Consider the following 20,608-nt stretch of genomic DNA (forward strand, 5'->3'; position numbering starts at 1 on the left):
CGGGTGGCTGAAGAATCACAGGAGCGGCAGCCACCGAGCAAGGAGCAGTGCAGGAGCCCCGACGGCGCCTTGCTGCATGGAGCTGGGCGGTTGAGAGTTGTTGCCATCCAACAGCTTTTGACCTCCCCGGGACCCCCCACGTCCGAGGTTCCCAGCCTGCTCACTCTCTCCTGTCAGCCTCTGGACGTCCAGTGCCCCCAGCGACCTTGGGTCCCTGGGACCCGGCGTTTCAGCCTCCAGCCATGGAGCGGTGCAGCCGCTGCCACCGCCTCCTCCTGCTCATACCCCTGTTGCTGGGGCTGAGCGGGGCCCCGTCCTGCGCAGGTAAGAGGAGTTCATACGTCTGAGTCCTCGGAATCAGGTTGGAGCTCTGAGTACCTCCAGGCAGGGGGCAGCTGATGCCTGGGGTGGAGCTTCTGAGTCCAGCAAGAGTATTTTGGGGATCAAAGGTCCAGGCTGGAGGGCAGGACACCTGGGTCCCTTGGAACCAGGGTAGGGGTCTCTTTACTTCCTTGAAGTGACTGGGGGAGGGCAGTCACACCTTAGAGAGCTGTGAGTGGGCCTGGATGCTGGGGTCCTGGAGAGAGTGAGAAATGGCCCAGGGCCAGTGTAGTCCAGCCGGTAGTGGAGTTAGGGGTAGATGCCAGTGTGGATGGGTGAGGGGTGCATGTATGTCTTCTGGTCTTTCTATGTATATTTCTGGGCTGAGGAGGAGCATCTGTGAGTGAGAGCAGAGCCTAGTAAATAGAGAAAGAAGGGATGCCTGGACTATTTGTCCCACTGGCTTCCCCAACAGGATCCCCTTCCCCCTCCCTGTGCCCTCGATGCTGCCACGCGGCTGGCTCTGGGGAGCACTGGGGCTGCCTGCCAACAGGACGGCTGCTGGACTGGCCAGGATCAGGTGTCTGAGGTGGGAGCCAACTCTTCATTCCTGCCCTCTCCCTCCACCTCTGGCCAGCCGGGCTCTCCTGGGACCCTGGTGTTCACACCCCCAATCTTTTCCTTCTTTTTCCCAGGATCCAGAATTCCTGGCTCCTAGGAAAGGGGATTTGATGCTGGAGAGAAGGGAGCTGAGAACACCTGGGTCCTAGGAAGGCTTGAGCAAGCTCGCTCTACACTTTCTGGAAACGCTGGAGGCTGATTTGCATATAACTTGACTCTTCATTTCTTCTCTGCTCTGAGGAGAAAATGGTCAGAATAGCAGCATAAAGGCTTTAGATTAGATTACAGAAGAACTTCCAAGTTGAGAAGTATGAGGCTCAGGGACAAGAAACAAGTGTGCAGTGTCTGTAAACTAGGAGTCTTTCTTGGGGGAAAAAGGACCCTCTAGCATGAAGGAGGAAGATGGCTGAGAAGACTTTCTCTTATTTTAGTGCTGAGGGGGTAGAGGTTGGACTCTATAGGGAAACGGGTTAATGTAGAATTCATAAGAGTGAATGGGGCATTTTGGGGCCCAGAGGTAGAGTGGTGGGGAGTGATGGGGCTGCCAGTGGGGAGCCTGAGTCCAGAGACAGTGAGGCATATATGTGGCCTGAGGTGGGAAGACAGTTGGCAGCCTGTGGGTGGGTCATCTATAGGATGGAACTGGACTGTCCTGGGGGTTGGTGGAAGGTGGGGGCCTCTGAGGTCTCCTTGGCCTGGGGTCTCTGTGAGTCTCTATGTCTCTGTCTCACTCACCCTCTGTCTCTCAAAGCAGCCCTTGTGTGTTGGTGTTTGCGGAGCTGCCACATGAGGGGGCCAGGCTAGGGCGGGGGATGGGAGGGCAACGCCGTGGTTTCCCGGCTCCTGGACCTTTTCAAAGGGCCTTTTCTCTGCCTGTCCGCCCCACCTCACCCACCCCGCCCAGCTCTGCTCTCCTGATCACTCCGGCCCCTGCCCTGCCCCATGTGCCTATGAAAGTTTTGCAGAAACTTTCTTTGGGATTTTTCCAATCTGGAACTGAAGGTATAAGGAGAGTGTATAGCGGGGAGCAAGCAAGGGAGAAGTGACCTTTGTCAACCCAGAAGTTTGAGCCCTAGGAAGCCAAGTTCTAGGTGGATAGGGCTGGTGGTCTGGGTCTTGAATCACTGGATCCCGAGTGGTGGGGGTGGTAGGGCAGGGTCGAAGTTCCAGGTATGGGGAGCTTGTCCAGGTTTTGGGCAAGGACTTTGATGGGATCTACAGATGTGTGGCTCAGGGCCCTGGACCTGCTTCGGCACCGCGTGGCAGCTTCAGACTCCCCCGCAACCACCCCTCCCCGCCCATCTCCCAAGCTAGAGGCATAAGCTCCTGGGGTGGCTCTTTCTTGTACATCCTTCCTCACCATGGTCAGAATTGTCTCCACCTCCCCAAACACGGAAACTACAGCAGCCTGAAGCCCCCTCCCAAAAGAGTTGCCTCTCCACTACCTCCCTGGTGGCCCCCCTGCACCTCCTATGCCCAGGATGATCTATTGCCCAGATGTTGTTTGTGCTGGAGACAGAGAACAGAGGCCAGAGACCTGAGATTGAGAGATACAGAAAGGGAGTGAGAGAGCTGGAGAAAGACGGAAAGAAAAAGATGGAGAGAATGTGAGGGAAATGAAGGAAGAAAGGAAAGACAGGGAGACAGATCAACAGATTCAAAGAGAAGAAAAGAGAGTGAGAGAGAGAAGGGGAGATGAGCTGAGAGTTGAGAGAGATGTTAAGAGAGAACAGAGAGAGATTCAAAGGCTGAAAGACAGAAATAGGGAGAGAAGTGAGCATGAGAGGCCCTAGGAGAGAAAGGGGCAGGAGTGAATACGGAACTGAATACAGGATCAGTGCTGACCTTTTCCAGGTGACTCAGATTTCCCATCCATTTAGGTCCCATTCAGGAGCAAGTAAGGGAAAGGTGACCTTTGCTTTCCAGGCAGTATGAGCCCCAGGAAGCTGAGTTCTAGACCCCGAATGTCCTCTATTGAGGCCTTCCTGAGGGTGTGTCCCTTTCCCTGACCCTCATGGACTCTCCCAGGTGTACCCCCTGTGGATGTGCTCCAGGCCCTGAGGTTTTCCTCCCTCCCTGATGGTGTCCGGAGGGCAAGAGGCATTTGTCCAGGTGATGTGGCCTACCGAGTGTCCCGACCTGCTCAGCTCAGTGCGCCTACTCGCCAGCTCTTTCCAGGTATGGGTAACATGGTGGAAGGGAGAGCTGGGGTAGGTTATGGAGAAGGGTCTGGGATCAGAAACCTGAAGGGAATGGGTTTATGACTCTCTTTGCCTTTCATTCCACCTATGTGTCTTTCGCTGGTCCTAGGAGGTTTTCCCAAAGATTTCTCTCTGTTGACTGTTGTCCGGACCCACCCTGGCCTCCAGGCTCCACTCCTGACTCTCTACAGTGCCCAGGGCATCCGACAGCTGGGTCTGGAGCTTGGCCGACCTGTCCGTTTCCTATATGAGGACCAGACGGGCCGGCCTCGACCTCCAGCTCAGCCTGTCTTCCGAGGCCTCAACCTAGCAGATGGCAAGTAAGTTAGTTTGCTCCTCTGGTCTGCCTGGTCTGCACTCTCAGGAGCATCCCTCTGGCCACTGCCCCAGAACCTCCACTCCTTAAACTAGGAAACCCTGCCTACCCTTTTGGCCATACCTCACCTACCTACCCACTGCCCAAACTTTGGTCACTTCTAGCCTAGAGTTTGGGCTTAAGAGTTTAAATCCTTGCATGTAGTACTAGCCTGTACTTTGGGCAAATTAACTTTATTGAGCCTCCATTTCTGTGTTTGTAAAATAGGGATGATAGCATCATGAGAGTCAAATGAGAAAATTTTTGCTTGGTGCCTGGTATATTGCAAGTGCTCAATAAATGATAGCTACTATGATCACTACTATTGTTATCACTGGTCTTAACTTTTCTATTAACTGCTCCCCAGCTCTGTTGACTTTCGCCCCCTCGGTTAGTCACTTGAACCTCTCCCTTCATGACCAGGTGGCACCGTGTTGGTGTGGCTGTGAAGGGTCAATCTGTTACTCTCATTGTTGACTGCAAGAAGCGAGTAACCCGGCCCCTCCCCCGAAGTGCTCGTCCAGTGTTGGACACCCATGGAGTGATAATCTTTGGTGCCCGTATCCTGGACGAAGAAGTCTTTGAGGTAAACAGAGCTATCAGAGAACAGAATGATTTCTGGTTCCATATCTTGAGTCCACTTCCCAGCATACCATCTTCCTGTGCCCTAGTCCTTCATTTTTCCTGTCATGAATTTAAATTTTCATTTCCTATCCTCTGGGCTAATTTTCTCTGTAGGAGAACTAGGTGGCCACTTGTATGGTGGCCATTTATATGGCAGGACTGTCCACAGCTACTTATTCTGTCATTCAGACTTCATCACTCTGCCCATTCCTTCAACCAATTTTTCTATCTACCCACTCATCCATTCACCCACTCACCCATTCATTTACCCGTTTAACCAGTTACATACTCATCTACCTACTCAAGCATTCAGGTTTATATCCACATCCCCCATCCTTCCTCTGCTCAGTCAAACCACCAATCTATCAATATGTCCTTCCTTCCTTCCATCCATCCATCCATCCATCCATCCATCCATCCATCCATCCATCTTCTTTAACACATCCATCTGTCTATTCACTCATCCATTCACCCACCCACTCCATCTACCCATGCATATAAGGATGCATGCATCTATTCATCCATTCATTCACACACCCATCTCATTACCTACTCACTCTCCATCCAATCATTTATTCATCCACATATTCACTTTCATTCATTTACCTACCTGCCAATCTGCTAATCTACTCTGTACCTCCCATTTATCTGTTCACCAATCTACCCATACATATATTCATTCATTCATTCATCATCCATCAAAACTCCCATTTAGTCATGCATTTCAGCCTCCATTCACTCATCCACTCAGCCAGCCAGCCAGCCAGTTAACATTTTCTGGATACTTGCTTACCCAATGTCAAGGGGAATAAATATAAGGTCTCTATCACTCACCAAAGAGCTCCCCGTTCTGCTCTGGAGATGAGATGATATGCCCCACATTCTCTAATAAGACAGAGTGTGTCAAGCACCACATGTGAGTCCAAATAAAAGCCATTGGAATTCCAAAGTGGCTTCCCCTTCCCTTGTTTCTAGAGGTTGTGAGAATTCTGATTATCATTGCCAGTGGAAGGTCAAAGCAACCAAGGCTGGGCCACTGTTTCCAGAAGCCCCTGTGAAAAGGCTCAAGCATTACCACAGGGACAGGGGATAGGAGTGTTGAATTTAGAGTTGGATGGCTTGAATTCTAGTCCTGATTCTACAACTGTGAGTGACCTTGGGGCAGTCATTGCTTTTTTGAGCTTTTCTGAATGAATGGAATGTATCTGAAAAATGGGCAAAAAGGTCCCTTGTTCTACTGACTTTCTCAGTTATCGTGAAGGACCAATGGGATTATGAATGAGAAGGTCCTTTGAAAACTGAAGAGGGCTGTGTACATGGGAGGGCTGATAATGATCTTCTCCCATTAAATGGTTTTACCTAGGATTGGTTTCCTACATTTTGTCCCAGACTATATACCCTTGGTCTTTCTTTGAACCCTTCTCTGCTTCCCTCCATTTGTGTTCCTCCCTCATATCTTTAAAGGGTGATGTCCAGGAACTTGTCATTATTCCGGGGGTGCAAGCTGCCTATGGATCCTGTGAACAGAAGGAGCTGGAGTGTGAGGGGGATTGGAGGGAGAGACCTCAGAAACAACAGTTTCACAGGGCCCAGAGATCTCCAAAGCAGCAACCATCAAGACTTCATAGGCCCCAAAACCAGGAGCCCCAGCGGCAGGTGAGGGAGCTGGGTGAACCCCAAACTGCAGACTACACAGGGAGGGAAGATGCCCAGACATAGCCCCAGGAGAATTCCCCCAATGTCCAGGGCTCCCCAGTCTATTTTGGGCTCTTGTTCTCCCCTCTCTAGTGTCCCTCCCCAGGCATACCTACCTATTCCCATTACTCCTTCCCCCCAGTCCTCATTCATTCACCTTTTTATTTTCATTTAAAAATAAAAAGAGTCATTATGAAGAATTTGTGGCTGGGAGCTGTGTCCCCTCCTTGTGTCTTCTCCTCTGCCAGTCTTCCTGGAACTGTGTCCTTGGGTTTCCCATCCCTTCCTTGAATTAAGAGACTGGGGGAGAGATTAGGAGCTTGAGACTTAGGGACAGAGAATGGGAGACCAGAGTAGGGGAGAGGCTGAAACAGAAAGAAGTTGAAATGGTAAGACCTAGAAGGAGAAATGAGGAAGGAGTTGGAGATAGGGGAAATCCCAAAAGAATGGTGGGTCTGTGGAAGTGTTGGGGCAGGGCCCTCTCTGGAGCTCTGTGCATGGGAGAAGGGAAGGAAGATCTGGATTGGGTGGAGTTCCGAAGGTTAGGTGACAAATGTGATGGGGTCAGTGCTTTGAAGATTGGAGGGTCAATCTCTTAATTGTGTCTGCTTCTGTCTCCCATGCGGGACCCCATGCCCCCTTTCTTACCTCACCCGTCTCTCTCCTGTCCCCCAACCTCTCCTTTCATCCCCAAATCTCTATTTTTTAACTCCATGCCCGCCCTGTTTCCCAATCCCTCACCATCTCCTTACCTCCCTTACTCCACCCTTCCTCCCCGCTCCTCCATCCCCTTCATACCTATTCCCACTGCCCCTTCCCTAACCCCAGCCCATTGAGTCTCTCTACTATGACCACGAGCCCCCCTATTATGCTGTGATGACTGCGGGGACGACCCCTGATTACCAGGTAAACTTGAGGAATCCCCTCCTTTGTCCTGTTCCTCCCACTTCCTTGTACAAACATCTCCTATGACACCAATTGCAGAAAGAGACACCGTATACTTAGACTATGAGAGTTTCCTCAATATCCCCTCCCATGTCTCTCTGCTGCAGCGGCCTTGGAGCCCCAAGCACAGGGCTCTCCCTTCCCCCAGGGGGCGTCAGACCCCACCCCGAAGGCGTTCCCCACCTGCCAAGAGGTCAGCAGCCCGGCAGGCGTCCCCCTCACCAGGCCGGAGACCCTCTCGAATTGGAGGTTCTGGCCCAGCATGGGACCACCCTCCCCTCTCCCGACATCCAGCTCGGCGGGCAGCTCCCCCAACTGCCCGGCCCCTCCACAGGACCGGGGGCAGCGGTTACCGGCAGGTAGAGCTGGGGTATCCAGATCTCTGCCCCCAAACCTCTATGACTTCGGAGATTCACTCTCCCCAAACTATTCCCCCTCCAAAGGGGCTGCAAGATCTGAGATTTCCCCCATCCCCCAGCACAGACACTGCTCTCAGGGAGGGGGACAAGGTGCTGCTTTGCCACCCTTATTTCTAACCTTTCTTCTTCCTTCCCACATGCTACCCTTCTCCCTCTTCCCCTTGGGGTTAGTACCCCTCCCCAGGTGAAGAGGAAGGAGTCCTGGAGTCAAGCCCCTTACCACCCCCTGAGGAGGTAACTCTATCCCCCACCCTCACCCCAACTGGAGGCAGTGAGCACCTGTGATCCACCCCTCAGGCCCCATGTCATCTTGATGAATCAGCCCCTCCTCTGGCTGGAGGGCTTTTTGTCGTATTCATTTATGGCCTTCTGTCTTTTGGTCACTTTAGACCTATGAGTTTGTTTCTCTCTCTCAGTACAGCCATTTTTCTTTGGTGTCCACGTCTCCTTCCATTATTCTTTGATTATGGAGTAACTTCCTCTCCATGCTGGTGTCAGATGGTTTTACTTCCTGTGCCATATTTCCATTCCTACGAGCCATTTTCTGTCTAATTCTGACACTTTTTCTCTTCTCCCAATCTTTCCATCCATTTCTTTCATCATTTTCTGGACTCTTTTATCGTATGTTCATGGACTTTCCACTCTGTGTCCAGCCCTCTGGCCACCCTTCTTGTTATCCACCATTTCTTTCCACTAGGCCCATTTTCTGGACATTCTTCTTGATTTAGGGTCTTTCACGGCCATCACCTTTCTATACCACTGATCCTCTTGTTCTTGGGAGAAAAAACCCTGTTCCAATCAATTACCCTCAGAATCCTTTGGGCTAGAAGTTTTCACACCCTGGGATCCAGGGAAAAACTCCTCTCAGCCCTAATGCCCCCATCTACCCCTCTCCCTCCCCATCTCCGGGAAGGAGCAGACAGATCTCCAGGTCCCCTCTACAGCTGACAGATTCCTGGCAGAGGAATATGGGGAGGGTGCCACAGACCCCCCAGCAGGGCCCTACGATTACACCTATGGCTATGGGGACGATTATCGTGAGGAGACGGAGCTTGGCCCTGCCCTCTTTGCGGAGACAGCCTACCCAGGAGCCGTAAGTGGAAGGAGCTCCTTTTCCATTTTTGACCTCCAGTGGGAGTTACAAGAATTTCTTTCTGTTGTTTTTGATTATTATCTGTTAGCTGTGAGCTACTTCCCACTGGTGGTTTGCCATTTTCTATCCACATAAAATGTATATGTTGGTTGAAAATATTACTTCCTGCCTTCCCTTGCCAAATGTCTTACCCTGTGACTCCTTATGGATCCTGCTGCCCAGGACAATGGGAGTTTTAAAAAATCTGTGACTACTTCCTGTCTCAATCAAGCTGGATTTCATAAAGCTTTTGGTCAATAACCTTGCGTCTATTTTCAATCTTTCTCCATCATTTCTTCTTGGTCAAACAATTTTTTATCTATGTTGCTGCCTCATGATTTAGCTTCCTTTGTCACACTTTCTAACCTATGGGCCACTTTCTGTCTGTCCCTTCCTGTCTTCTCCAGTCATGGCATTCATTTTGGTGACTGTGTCAGAATGGACACAGTCATTTGTGTTTTAACTCTAGTTTCTCATGCTGTCTGGGACAATTTCCTCTGATAATAAGCTACTTCCTGTGTGTCTCCAAATCACAAAGGTCATCCAAATCCTAAAGTTTCCATTGTGGGCCTTAATGTTTGTGTTTTCTAGAATTTCCTTTCATTGTCATAGTGCCCTTTCCAGGAGTCACTTTTTGTCTGTTTTGTAAATTTCTTCTTTCTCTTGATCATGGTAGTCATGTTGTTGTTGTTGAAGGTCCGCTTCCTAGATTCTCTTTTCTTGGTTGCTTCCTGTCTGTCCAACCACTTCTTGTCTGTCCAGCTCATTTTCTAGCCATTTTGGCCATGTTTAATTTTTCTTGGCCCCCGCATCACTCTTGCTTCCAAGTATTTGTCCCTTCGTTCTAGTTCCCTTAATTGTTTCCCATGTCTTCAACCCCTCCCTGTCAGTTTGGATATTTCCTGTTTACTCCATTTCATCTTTTGCTTGCCTTGCAGTTAGAGCTGCTTCCTTTATCCTGCTGCCTCATCCCATATCTTCCTTCTCAAATATTGCCACCCTTGACCCTCTGCTGCTTTTTTTTTTTAATGCTGCTTTCTGGAAATTTGGGGTTGATCTGTGATACGGGAGCATTTGAAAATTGGTCATTACTGTTTGGTCGGGATGGAGGTAGAGGGGGGTATTCTGAAGCTCTTGTTGGGAGATTTTTGGGGTGGTAATAAATGTCTTCCATTCTCCTTGTCCTTATCTTGGTTCTGGCCCTAGAGTTTGAGGTGGGCCCTGAGTGGAAGTGTGGAATAGAGGCAACTGGTGGGCTTGGAGTATAAATGAGGACCAGAGGGAGGGTGCAGCATCCTTGCTGGGAGAGGAACTCTGGGGATTTGAGGATATTTGCTCTGAGATTTGAGTAATTGAGCCCAAGAGATGTAGTTTTCCAAAAACCAGTTATGGGGTCTAAATGTGGGATATCAATGGAGACTGCCCTCTAAATCTACTCAGAGTGTAGATTTTTAACCTCCCGGGAGTTCTTAACTTGTGAACCCCTTGAATTTCTAAGAAGGATGCTATGCATAAGAGCATACAATTTTTTCTTTTCTGAAGACTATAGATTACATCAGATTATCATATGGATCCATGTTCACTCTCCAAACCCTAATAAAAATCTGTCCTTAATCTTGGAGAGGTTCGTCTACGGCCAAGCCACCCTGAACAAGCCCGATCCTGTCTGATCTTGGAAGCTAAGCAGGGTCGGGCCTGGTTAGTACTTAAACGGGAGACCACCTAGGAAGACCAGGTGCTGTATGCATAAAAAATAAAAAATAAGGGCTTATAAGCTGACAAGTTTCTTGCAATCTGTGAGGTCAACCAAGAGTTGCCTTGCCTAAAAAAATAAATAAATAAAAATAAAAATTAAAAAATTAAAATAAAAATCTTGGAGAGATTCTTATTTGGTGGGTTGAAGTAAGGGTGAGGAAGTTAATGGTTTCTTAAAGTTCTAAAGATTCCTGGGATCAGAGAACAATTGAGGGGATAGGGTAAGGTCTTCCAGAAGAGACTTTGGGAATCCCAGCAAGAGTGTGAGGACCTACATGAACGAGGTTCTCAGGGAGGTGAGAAGGTTGTGTTTGCTGAGGTGGGGCTGGAAATTTGGGGATGGGGACCCCTGAGGTCTCCTTGGCAGTGCTAGGAGAGTCTTGGGGGAGAGGTGGGTGATTTGGGGTTAGGGTCAGGGAGGCTTCAGAGGACCTAAGAATGAAGGTGGGAGTTAGGATGGGGGTGGTTCCTGTGTCCTGGCTGCTCACAGGCCCCACTGGGGGTTACATGTGTGTCTCCCTCAGGCTGCCCATGGACCTCGGGGGCTGAAGGGTGAGAAGGGGGAGCCTGCGGTGCTGGAACCTGTAAGTCACTCTGGTCACTGAGATGAGGGCAGTGGGAATAGGGGAAAGAAGCTGGAGTCCTAGCCATAGCCTCTGACTTTTAACCCTTGACTTTGTAGGGTATGCTAGTGGAGGGGCCACCTGGCCCAGAAGGCCCTGCGGTGAGTCTAGCCATGACCCATACACCTCCATTATTTCCTCAGAAACCCTTTCTACACACTCATCTGTGCCTTCCCTACAGATGCCCAGGCCTTCTTAGAACTCTTGAGTGTCCTTCCAGTCAGAGCTCTCGGAGCCTCTCAGCCACATACCCCTCTTCTCTGTGAATGCCCACACTTGACCCCCCTATTCTTTTGTTCCTCAGGGGTTGACTGGTCCCCCTGGCATCCAGGGCAACCCAGGTCCCGTTGGAGACCCTGGCGAGAGGGTAAGGGAATATGTGGGGGGTGGGGGCTGCAGAGGAGCCACTAGTACCCAATGGGGGCACCACACTCAGTAATTTCTCATTAGCTGGCTGATCAATGAATAAGGGGCTGGTGTGCTTCCCAGCACTCAGAAAGGAGGGCAGACTGGTTGGGGTTACCCTCATTTTTTCCCATTAGGGTGGGGTGGGGCTCAGAAAAGATCTAGAGAAGCCTGCATTTATCCTGTTGAGAAGGGTTTCAAAATGATGCTAGGACTCTAATATTCTCCTATCTGTCATATATTGTTCTCACTGTCTCCCTACTCCAGGGCCCCCCGGGCCGAGCAGGGCTCCCTGGATCGGATGGGGCTCCTGGCCCTCCCGGCACATCCCTCATGCTCCCAGTGAGTTATCATCTGGGCTTTGGAAACGGGCAGAAGGGGAGGACAGGGGAATTGTGTTGTGTCACCAAGGACTAGAAGGTCAGGAAAGCTGAAGCATCTCTAAAGACCGTCAACCCAAAGAGATTTATCTTTGAGGTGGCGGGACTAGAGCCTCATTAGATGACCTAGAAGCAAACGTGGATCTTCTAGAATCAAACTCGGATTGTCTAGAACCAGGCAGAAAATCCTATATTTCAGGGCGTCTAGAACCAAAGGAGAGTCTTTTGGGAGGAATAGGCTAGAGAGTGGGGGAGGAAGACAGGAGTTAAATTTCAGAAACCTCTAAGTGATTATCTGAAAACCTCCAGTGGAAGATGCTGGAGAAGGCCATGGGGGTGGGCAATCAGGGCGAAGGCCTGGGAGATCAGGCAGAAATGCTGGATGATATCTCTGGCTGGAAAGGTCACATGTATTTCCTGGAAAGGAACCTGGACCTTTTCTTCTTGCCCCTCAGTTCCGGTTTGGCAGTGGTGGGAGTGAGAAGGGCCCTGTGGTGGCTGCCCAGGAGGCTCAGGCCCAGGCAGTTCTGCAGCAGGCACGGGTGAGTAGGGCTGGAGCGGATCTTGGTAGAGGAAGCGGTATGGGGAGAAAGAGAAGACTCTAGGAGGGGTTGGAAGTATTGGAGTGAATGTTGCACAGGGGAAGGTCTGGGTTGGTTTGGGGCTGAGAGGGAGGTTAGGGAGAATACAGGGCAGTGGAACAAGAATCAGGAATGGAAAGGCAAATATGGAGGGTGTACTGGGGTTGGGAGTTCTCCAGTTGCCTCTTCTAAGCTCTGCTGTGTCCCCTGCTACCCTGGACAGCTGGCACTCCGTGGACCCCCTGGGCCCATGGGATACACAGGCCGCCCTGGACCCTTGGTGAGTGAGTCGGGTATTGGGGTAGGGGGTTCTTTATTTGTATGTGGGAGTATGGATAGTTCTGGAAAGGAACTAAACAAAAGTTATATTGCTGCTTTGGAGAGGGCTTTGAGGTGACTGCTGGGTATGTCCTGCAATATAGCCAACTCTTCTTCTCTCTTCTCTCTTCTCTCTCACAGGGGCAACCTGGAAGCCCTGGCCTGAAAGGAGAATCTGGAGACCTAGGACCTCAGGTAACACCCTCAACCTATCAGATCCTCAACCTACTGCCTTCCCTTCTGTGTATGCCAATTAACCCTTTCCCCAACTCTCCCTCTCCAGGGCCCCAGGGGACCTCAGGGCCTCACAGGCCCTCCTGGAAAGGCTGGGAGAAGGGTGAGTGACTAGGGGTGGGATGGACAATATTGGAATATGGGGCAAAGAGCATGGAGGACTGTCCCCTGCTTGCTCTGACACTTCCCTTGCATCTGCAGGGCCGAGCGGGTGCTGATGGAGCCCGAGGGATGCCTGGAGAACCTGGAGTGAAGGTGATAGGCTGGGCCCCTCTCTGATGCTTAACTCCCAGCCCCATCTGAGCTCATTTGTTTTCTGGAAACTGAATTCCCCAGGTTCCCTCATGAAGTAGCCCCTCCTAACTCAGGACACAATGGGAAGGGATAGGGTGGGAAAGGGACTGGGACCTCATGTAGGCTTCCTCTTTTTCCCTTAGGGTGACCGAGGCTTTGATGGACTCCCAGGGCTTCCTGGGGAGAAGGGACACAGGGTAAGTATATTGGGGACTAGGGATCTCAAGGCAAGGGAAGGAGGCCGAGGGTCCCAGTAGGAGCTCAGTGAGTGAGATCGGTTAGTTAATTGAAGAGGGTCAGTGCCTGCCTGTGTGCTGGGGCCTCTGAGGACCCTCTGACCTGTTCATCCATTTTCCAGGGTGATACTGGTGCCCAGGGCCTTCCTGGGCCTCCTGGCGAGGATGGAGAGCGGGTAAGTATTGTGGCCAAGGCATGGGCTCGGTATAGGAGAGGGCTGGAAGACGAGGCCACTTCACCATGTCCTCTTCCTCCAGGGAGACGATGGGGAGATTGGGCCTCGGGGGCTGCCTGGAGAGTCGGTGAGTGTCCGGGGAGTCTGATTGTGGTGTAGGGCTCTGGAGATTCCAGAGGAGGGATGGATATGAAAGAAACACGTTTTCTCTCACCCACACATGCCATATTATTCCCTCATATGAATGCAGGGACCTCGAGGCCTCCTTGGCCCTAAAGGCCCACCTGGTATTCCTGGACCTCCGGTAAGTGACTGTCTCTGACTTCTGACCTTGATCTTACCTCTTTATCTTCCTAACTGCTCCTACCTCCTCTCCAGTTCCCCCTCCCTGGCTCCCACCTACCCCTGCTTCAGCCTCCACCCCCAAGTACCCTTGCAGGGCCATATGGTGCAGGACACCAAAGGCTCTGAGCACAGCCAAAAAAAAATTCCTCAAGAAAAACAAAACAAAACCCCACAAACCCACAGACCCACAGACCCACACCCTGTGGATCTGGGCCGGCTGTGTTTGTTTAGGTCTGGGATGAACTGGAGGTCTGACGGATGTGCCTCTGCCCTGTCCCACCCTCAGTAATGGCCAGGCCTCTCAGAAACCACAGGTCCCTCCGGGGCCCAGGCCTGTCTTTCAGCCTGCTTATGCCCCTCTCATATTTCAGGGAGTTCGAGGCATGGATGGTCCCCATGGTCCCAAAGGGAGCTTGGTGAGTGATTGGCATGGAGACTCCACCCAACCCTTAGCCCCATAGTTCCCTGCCAAGGCCTCGTTCCCTTTACCACCATTTGATCCCCTGCCTGCTCTGGTTCTTGCCCTCTTGGCCGTCCCTGCTGAGACTTAGTTGTCCACCCTAAGTTTTTTTGACACCATCTTCTTCTGACAACTGCCTGGTTGCCTGTTTCTAGGGCCCTCAGGGAGAGCCAGGACCTCCTGGACAACAGGGCACTCCTGGGACTCAAGTGAGTTGTCTTGTCCACTCCTTCTCTAACTTTAGCGACTTCTCCTGGGCTTTCACAGTATGCTTGATCCCAGATGGGGACAGGAATTTAAGGGTCTCAAGTCTTTACTGCTCATGCTCTGACTGGGGGATATTGGCTGGAGGAGAAAGCGCCCACCCCTGCAGGGCTGCTGCAACTTCTTTCTCCCTGTGTGTAGGGTCTCCCCGGGCCCCAGGGTGCCATTGGCCCTCATGGAGAGAAGGTAAGTGGTACCGATCTGGGGGACAAGGGATATCCTGGGAGTTGTGTCAGGAGGGCCCTAAATGTATGGCTGGAATTTTAGCCATGTTCAGACCTGACCCCTCTGGTGACCCTGAGCCTCCTCATCTCCCTGTAGGGTCCTCAAGGAAAACCAGGGCTACCTGGCATGCCTGGCTCAGATGGACCTCCGGTGAGTGGGCTCCCACTTCTCATTCCAAATATTCCTTGACCCTCCATCTACTGAATGACACCCAAGCACCTTTGGTGTCTATTTATACTGTGTGTCCCTTGCACTGGGAGGTGACTGATGGTGCCTCCCATGCTCAGTCGGCTTCATCAGGTCACAGGGAAATTTGGTTGAAGTATAGGGAGAGGTGCAGGAAAAGTGACAGGGGCCAGTGGTCACATTCTCCTTCACTTACCCCCAGGGCCACCCCGGGAAGGAAGGTCCTCCTGGAACCAAAGGAAATCAGGTGAGATCTTCCATATCTCCTTTTACTCCACGAAGGGATCTCCACTCAGACTCTGGGGCCTCAAAGTCCTTGAGATTCCCTTATCTCATCATTCATGTGGCTCTGACGGTGTTCTCCGATGTTGTCACTTTTATTTCTCCCAGTCCCTGAAGCCCCCACAGCGACACCCTGTGATTCCTTTATAGATACCTCTCTTTCTTCTTCCAGGGTCCATCTGGACCTCAGGGTCCTCTAGGATACCCAGGACCTCGAGGTGTCAAGGTAACAGACCACCAGGCTGGGAAATAAAGGACCATGGTTGTGGAAACCAGTTGGTGGCCTTAGGAATGCAGTACCCCCAATCCAACCTCTGGCCCTGATCTCTGTCTCTATCTTCCTCTCTAATTCTAGGGTGTGGATGGAATTCGGGGTCTGAAGGGACATAAGGGTGAAAAGGTGAGCGGTGTGCCCCCAACTTCCCAACACCTCCATCTTGCACCACCAACCTCTCTGTCCATCTCTTCCTTCCTTCCCTCTCGCCTGCCCTTCAGCTACTGAAATCTACCCTCCCACCTATGTTCTTCTAAATCCTCCATTTTAACCTTCTGGCCTTTTATCATCTGTGATGTTGTCACCCTGTCTTTCTTAGGGTGATGATGGCTTTCCCGGCTTCAAAGGTGACATGGGTGTTAAAGGTGACAGGGTAAGTAGAAACTCCCACACTGGCCTCCCAACTCTTAGTCCTAATGATCCTGCACTTTGGAGCTTCTAATTATCAACCTATTCCCTTGATACCCTGGAGTCCCAATAGCCAGTGTTCTGTACCCTTTAGGGCGTGTTCCCAGCAGGATGACAATTCCACAGTCTGTGTCCCTCCAATCACTACACTCTCTCTGGCCTGTTTAGCTCCCTGTCCTGCAATAGTTTCTGGGATCCCTGCCAATCCCACTCAGTCTTACCAGGGATCTTACCAGGCCTCTCCACTTGGGGCCCAGACCCCACCCCTAGTCCCCAACATTCACCTCTCCAACCCTCTCACTCAGGGCGAGGTTGGAGTCCCTGGTTCCAGGGGAGAGGATGGTCCTGAAGGGCCAAAGGGACGCACTGGACCCACTGGAGACCCTGGGCCCCCTGGGCTCATGGGCGACAAGGTGATGGGGGATAAGGGATCTGTGCCTGCATTCTCTAGGGATGTTGAGGAGATGAGGGCATGGGCACTGGAATCAGGGTGGGCATGGGGTGCCAACAGCTGGAGTCAGCAAGTCAATTGAAGATGACCATGTGTTAATTACACTCCTTTCTGTATAAAGCATCTCTTGGACGCTGATGGGTTGAGGGGCAATAGATAAGAAGTCAAGGAAAAGTCCCTGTCATAAAGAGTTTACAATAGATTGATGGGGACAAGGTGTAGAGGCTGTCATAGGGTTACTGTGTGTACAAGGCAGCGTGAAAATGTGTCCAGACTCAGAGCAGTAGGAGTTCTGAGAAGGAAGAAAGTCAAGAGCTGATAATTTCTGAAATCTTCAGAGCTAACTATCACTGAGCACTTACTATGTGCCAGCATCTTGCTAACTTGTCATATTGATCCTGTAGGGTAGGCACAATTAATGTTCTGTTTCACAGAGGCACCAGCAGGTTGAGACACTTGTTAGTCATACAGGCAGTGAAGGGCAGAACCAGGGTTTGAGCCCTGGCAGTCAGATTACAGAATCCCCACACCACCCAACCTCCATTCCACAGCTGCCTCAGCAAGATGGGCCCTGAAGCAAGAGGCAGGGGGTGCATACTGGGGGAGCTGGAGTGGTGCAGGGCATGAACAGAGAGAGCAGAGGTTATCCCAAGCTGTGTGGAGGCCTGCAAGGGGACTGGCCTTTGTGGAGCATGAGATGGAGCTTTGTGGGAAAGATGGAGCTGAGGTGGATGGGTAGGCAGGGACTAGATCACAAACTCCAAGGACTTGATGGAGTTGCAGACTTTAGTCTCCAGACACAGGGGAAGCAAGATCCCAGCACTAGAGTTGGGGAAAATCTGCTCTCAGAAAGGAGAGCTTACAAAAGCCAGGCAGACTGTGAGGCAGGAGATGAGGGGCCAGGGGCTGGAGGTTTAGTGGGGAGCATTGCTGGATTGGGGTTGGCTCCCATCTCTGAGGGTTGGGGTCTCCAGGAGTAGGGTGGTATCTGTGGCTCTTCTCACTCCTCATTGCTCCCTGTCCCTCCACAGGGAAAGCTGGGTGTTCCTGGTCTGCCTGGTTATCCTGGACGCCAGGGTCCCAAGGTGATGCAATTTGTATCCTCTCTTCCTTTTCCTTTCCTGATACCTGATTGCAGAAGCACAGACTGACAGAGGAGTGGGGGCCCTATAGAGAGAATTTAGCCTACCCTGTTCCACAGAGGTGGCAACAGGCTCAGAGAGCAGTAGGAGTTTGTCCAAGGCCACCTAGTTCTTGGCAGAGCCCAGGTCTCCCACACTACTGACTCCATCACCTCCCCTGACCTCCTTTGGCCCTTCTTAGGCCCTTCCCTTTTCTCGTGTCTCAATTTTTCCTTTCCTATTTTCACCAGGGGTCCCTGGGATTTCCTGGTTTTCCTGGAGCCGGTGGAGAGAAGGGAGCCCGGGTAAGCTGAGGGAAGAAAGAGGATGTGGAGGGAAGGGCGACTCTGTGGGGAGCCATGCCCTGGGTAATGCGTTGTCTGCTTCATTGCCAACAGGGCCTGTCTGGGAAGTCAGGACCACGGGGAGAACGGGGGCCCACGGTGAGTGCAGTGGGGAGAGAGACCTGTATCTTAAGATCCAAAGGGGTGTATTGGGGATTTCTGACAACTCCTCTCTTCTCTTCCAGGGTCCACGAGGTCAGCGGGGTCCCCGAGGTGCCACTGGGAAGTCTGGAGCTAAGGTTAGTGGTCTTGGCAGGGCTCTTGGCCATCTGCCCCTTAGCCCACCTCCCCACCAACTCCTCTGACCTCAGGAAAGCTAGAAAGCACCTCCTCTGACTCTGTTTCCTCCACAGGGAACATCAGGTGGTGATGGCCCTCATGGGCCCCCCGGAGAAAGGGTAAGTGCTGCTGGAGTCTTCTTGTCCCCAGCTCTCCCCAGGGAGCCATTTGGAACAACTTCCTGTTACCCCAGGGAAGAAGCTGTGTCCCCTACCCAGCATCCCACCTCATTCTCCTGACTCAATTCAGCTCTGTCTCTAGGGTCTCCCTGGGCCTCAAGGCCCCAACGGATTTCCTGGCCCCAAAGGACCTCCGGTAAGCTGACCGCTGATCTCTGACCTCTAGCCTACCTTGGTTCTCTGAGTCCTTCTTCCCCATTCTCTTCCCTGCTTAGAATTTACCTGACATTTGAATCCCTTCCAGGGCCCCCCTGGGAAGGATGGGCTGCCAGGACACCCAGGCCAGAGAGGAGAAGTGGTAAGTGATGCCCTGCCTCCCTCAGACCCTCAAATTCCAGAACTGTCTGGAAGGCCCACCAGGGTGGTTCTCCTGGCAGAGCGGAGAGCATCCTAGTGCTCGCTGCTCAGACCCATGGCCAAGGAAGGGCGACTCTGCCCTTCCTCTGGGAACCTGGATTCTTTGCCACACTGTCCATGCCTGATAGTGTATTCCGACTGCTCTCTCCTCTCTTCCTCTTTCAGGGTTTCCAAGGGAAGACTGGCCCCCCTGGTCCCCCAGGAGTGGTGGGACCTCAGGTATGTTTGCCCTTTGGAGAGAGTGGACCCCAGACCCTGGAATTATTCTGTCTTTCCTTGTCCTCTTTCCCCATCACAAGCCCCTGCCCTGGACCTCTTGGGGCTGGGGTAAATGGTGGGCCTGGGATTAGGAGCACTGATGCCCAACTTCAATTTCCTGGGCCAGTTTTCATTTTCTTGGGTCTTGGAGAAGAGGCAGTTCCCCAGTAGGGACAGAGGTGGTGTAGTTGCTCCACAGCCATCCTTCCCTGGGGCCCCAGAGGGACCAGGATCCCCCAGTAGGGACAGAGGTGGTGTAGTTGCTCCACATCAGGGATTGGAAACTGGAGCAGGGGCCTCAGAGAGCCCCTAGAAATCTCCCAGTAGCTTTGGGGCATAAAGGGGTTCTAGAGGGGTATTTTAGGGTGGCCAGGATGGCTGTTTTAGGCAGAAGGTGGGCTGAAGGGTCTAAGATTAGAATCTCTCTGCTTCTTCCCCAGGGAGCAGCAGGAGAAACTGGGCCCATGGGGGAGAGAGGTCATCCAGGCCCCCCAGGACCCCCTGGAGAGCAGGGACTGACTGGAACAGCTGGAAAAGAAGGAACAAAGGTCAGTAAGGGGCCAGGTAGAGGGGAACTTGGGGGACCAGGGTTGGGGTGCTGAAGGGTACGGTCAATTGGGGATTTGAGGGATGTTAGAGATCTTTCTGCATAATTTGGTAGCTCGGCTGTGGTTCACTACTTTTTCTTTCCTTTTAGGGTGATCCTGGTCCCTCTGGGGCCCCAGGGAAGGATGGTCCCGCTGGGCTTAGGGGCTTCCCAGGAGAGAGAGGCCTCCCCGGCACTGCTGTGAGTATCAGACCACCTGTAACAAGTCACCGCTAATCCTGGTGCTCCTCAGAGTCACCCACTCCCATCTCAGCCTGTCCCCCATCCCCAACCTGCATGTTTCCTGGACCCCCATTCCTGTGATGTTTCATTTTCCTGTCTCACGTCTGTTGCTCCAAATCTCCGGTTCATAGGGTGGACCCGGTTTGAAGGGAAATGAAGGTCCGGCTGGTCCCCCTGGCCCTGCAGTGAGTCTGGGGTCTCTGGGGGCAGTGGGGGAGGAACCAGGAAAGGCGGTGGGTGAATAAGGGTGAATAGTGGCATCTGGATGTAGGCAGGGCTGTGGACTGGGCAGAGGGAGTCTAGAGTCAGCTGTAATGCATCTGATTTTGGGCTATTCTCCTGGGGACAATGGTCAGGGTCCTCCGGTGTGGGTAGGCTGTGGTCTCTTCCATGGAGATCTAACTCCATTTCCTCTCAGGGCTCCCCTGGGGAACGAGGTGCGGCAGGATCAGGAGGACCCATTGGACCTCCAGGGCGCCCAGGACCTCAAGGTCCCCCTGGAGCAGCAGGAGAGAAAGGTGTCCCGGTGAGTGTGGGGTCCCTGCTAGGGCCCCCAAAGAGCTGCTAGATTATGGAGGGTTTCTGGTGGGGATGTTTGAGGGTAAGGGTCATCTTCAGGTCATGACTCCTTTCTTCACTTCCCACAGGGTGAGAAGGGCCCCATTGGTCCGACTGGCCGTGATGGGGTACAGGGTCCTGTGGGGCTTCCTGGTCCTGCTGGACCCCCAGGAGTGGCAGGAGAGGATGGAGACAAGGTGAGGGAACCCACAGCCCCTGGACTCAACTTCTTTCCAGATGAGATTGCAGATCTAGGCGTGGCCTGTCTTATTACTCTCCCCACTTTCCCCATCTTCTTTCTTTAATGTCTCATCTGCCTTCTCCCAGGGTGAGGTGGGAGACCCCGGACAGAAAGGCACTAAAGGGAACAAGGGTGAACATGTAAGTGTCTATGACCTTTGACTTCTGACCTCTGGCCTTAAACCTCATTCCCACCTGGTTTCTCTCCCTGTCTTGGTATCTCTGACTCTCAT

At 52.2% G+C, this 20,608-nt stretch overlaps 1 protein-coding gene and 1 pseudogene across 3 annotated transcripts in view; both read left to right on the forward strand.

The window, feature by feature from the left end:
* Nucleotides 1–22: 22 nt before the first annotated feature.
* Nucleotides 23–20,608, forward strand: part of COL11A2 (collagen type XI alpha 2 chain) — a 29,150-nt gene continuing 8,564 nt past the window's right edge. The window contains exons 1-44 of one of the 3 annotated variants that reach the window (XM_006907394.1): nt 23–324; nt 2,971–3,120; nt 3,253–3,463; nt 3,922–4,084; nt 5,587–5,778; nt 6,646–6,723; nt 7,353–7,415; nt 8,095–8,274; nt 10,593–10,652; nt 10,751–10,792; nt 10,996–11,058; nt 11,364–11,438; nt 11,932–12,018; nt 12,281–12,337; nt 12,517–12,570; nt 12,659–12,712; nt 12,811–12,864; nt 13,047–13,100; nt 13,262–13,315; nt 13,398–13,442; nt 13,566–13,619; nt 14,032–14,076; nt 14,276–14,329; nt 14,526–14,570; nt 14,706–14,759; nt 14,998–15,042; nt 15,250–15,303; nt 15,433–15,477; nt 15,671–15,724; nt 16,065–16,172; nt 17,242–17,295; nt 17,583–17,636; nt 17,730–17,774; nt 17,861–17,914; nt 18,029–18,073; nt 18,216–18,269; nt 18,378–18,431; nt 18,656–18,709; nt 19,189–19,296; nt 19,446–19,535; nt 19,709–19,762; nt 19,996–20,103; nt 20,225–20,332; nt 20,463–20,516. In XM_006907394.1, coding sequence (XP_006907456.1) covers nt 243–324; nt 2,971–3,120; nt 3,253–3,463; nt 3,922–4,084; nt 5,587–5,778; nt 6,646–6,723; nt 7,353–7,415; nt 8,095–8,274; nt 10,593–10,652; nt 10,751–10,792; nt 10,996–11,058; nt 11,364–11,438; nt 11,932–12,018; nt 12,281–12,337; nt 12,517–12,570; nt 12,659–12,712; nt 12,811–12,864; nt 13,047–13,100; nt 13,262–13,315; nt 13,398–13,442; nt 13,566–13,619; nt 14,032–14,076; nt 14,276–14,329; nt 14,526–14,570; nt 14,706–14,759; nt 14,998–15,042; nt 15,250–15,303; nt 15,433–15,477; nt 15,671–15,724; nt 16,065–16,172; nt 17,242–17,295; nt 17,583–17,636; nt 17,730–17,774; nt 17,861–17,914; nt 18,029–18,073; nt 18,216–18,269; nt 18,378–18,431; nt 18,656–18,709; nt 19,189–19,296; nt 19,446–19,535; nt 19,709–19,762; nt 19,996–20,103; nt 20,225–20,332; nt 20,463–20,516 — 3,312 coding nt within the window. In that variant the 5' untranslated portion in view covers nt 23–242. The remainder of the gene's footprint in view (nt 325–2,970; nt 3,121–3,252; nt 3,464–3,921; nt 4,085–5,586; nt 5,779–6,645; nt 6,724–7,352; nt 7,416–8,094; nt 8,275–10,592; nt 10,653–10,750; nt 10,793–10,995; nt 11,059–11,363; nt 11,439–11,931; nt 12,019–12,280; nt 12,338–12,516; nt 12,571–12,658; nt 12,713–12,810; nt 12,865–13,046; nt 13,101–13,261; nt 13,316–13,397; nt 13,443–13,565; nt 13,620–14,031; nt 14,077–14,275; nt 14,330–14,525; nt 14,571–14,705; nt 14,760–14,997; nt 15,043–15,249; nt 15,304–15,432; nt 15,478–15,670; nt 15,725–16,064; nt 16,173–17,241; nt 17,296–17,582; nt 17,637–17,729; nt 17,775–17,860; nt 17,915–18,028; nt 18,074–18,215; nt 18,270–18,377; nt 18,432–18,655; nt 18,710–19,188; nt 19,297–19,445; nt 19,536–19,708; nt 19,763–19,995; nt 20,104–20,224; nt 20,333–20,462; nt 20,517–20,608) is intronic. The other 2 variants (XM_006907395.1, XM_006907396.1) reach the window with 2 other exon arrangements.
* On the forward strand, nt 9,942–10,060 carry LOC112476143 (annotated as a pseudogene).

This window comes from Pteropus alecto, unplaced genomic scaffold (genome assembly GCF_000325575.1).
Source record: "Pteropus alecto unplaced genomic scaffold, ASM32557v1 scaffold202, whole genome shotgun sequence".
Classification (NCBI taxonomy): Eukaryota; Metazoa; Chordata; class Mammalia; order Chiroptera; family Pteropodidae; genus Pteropus; species Pteropus alecto.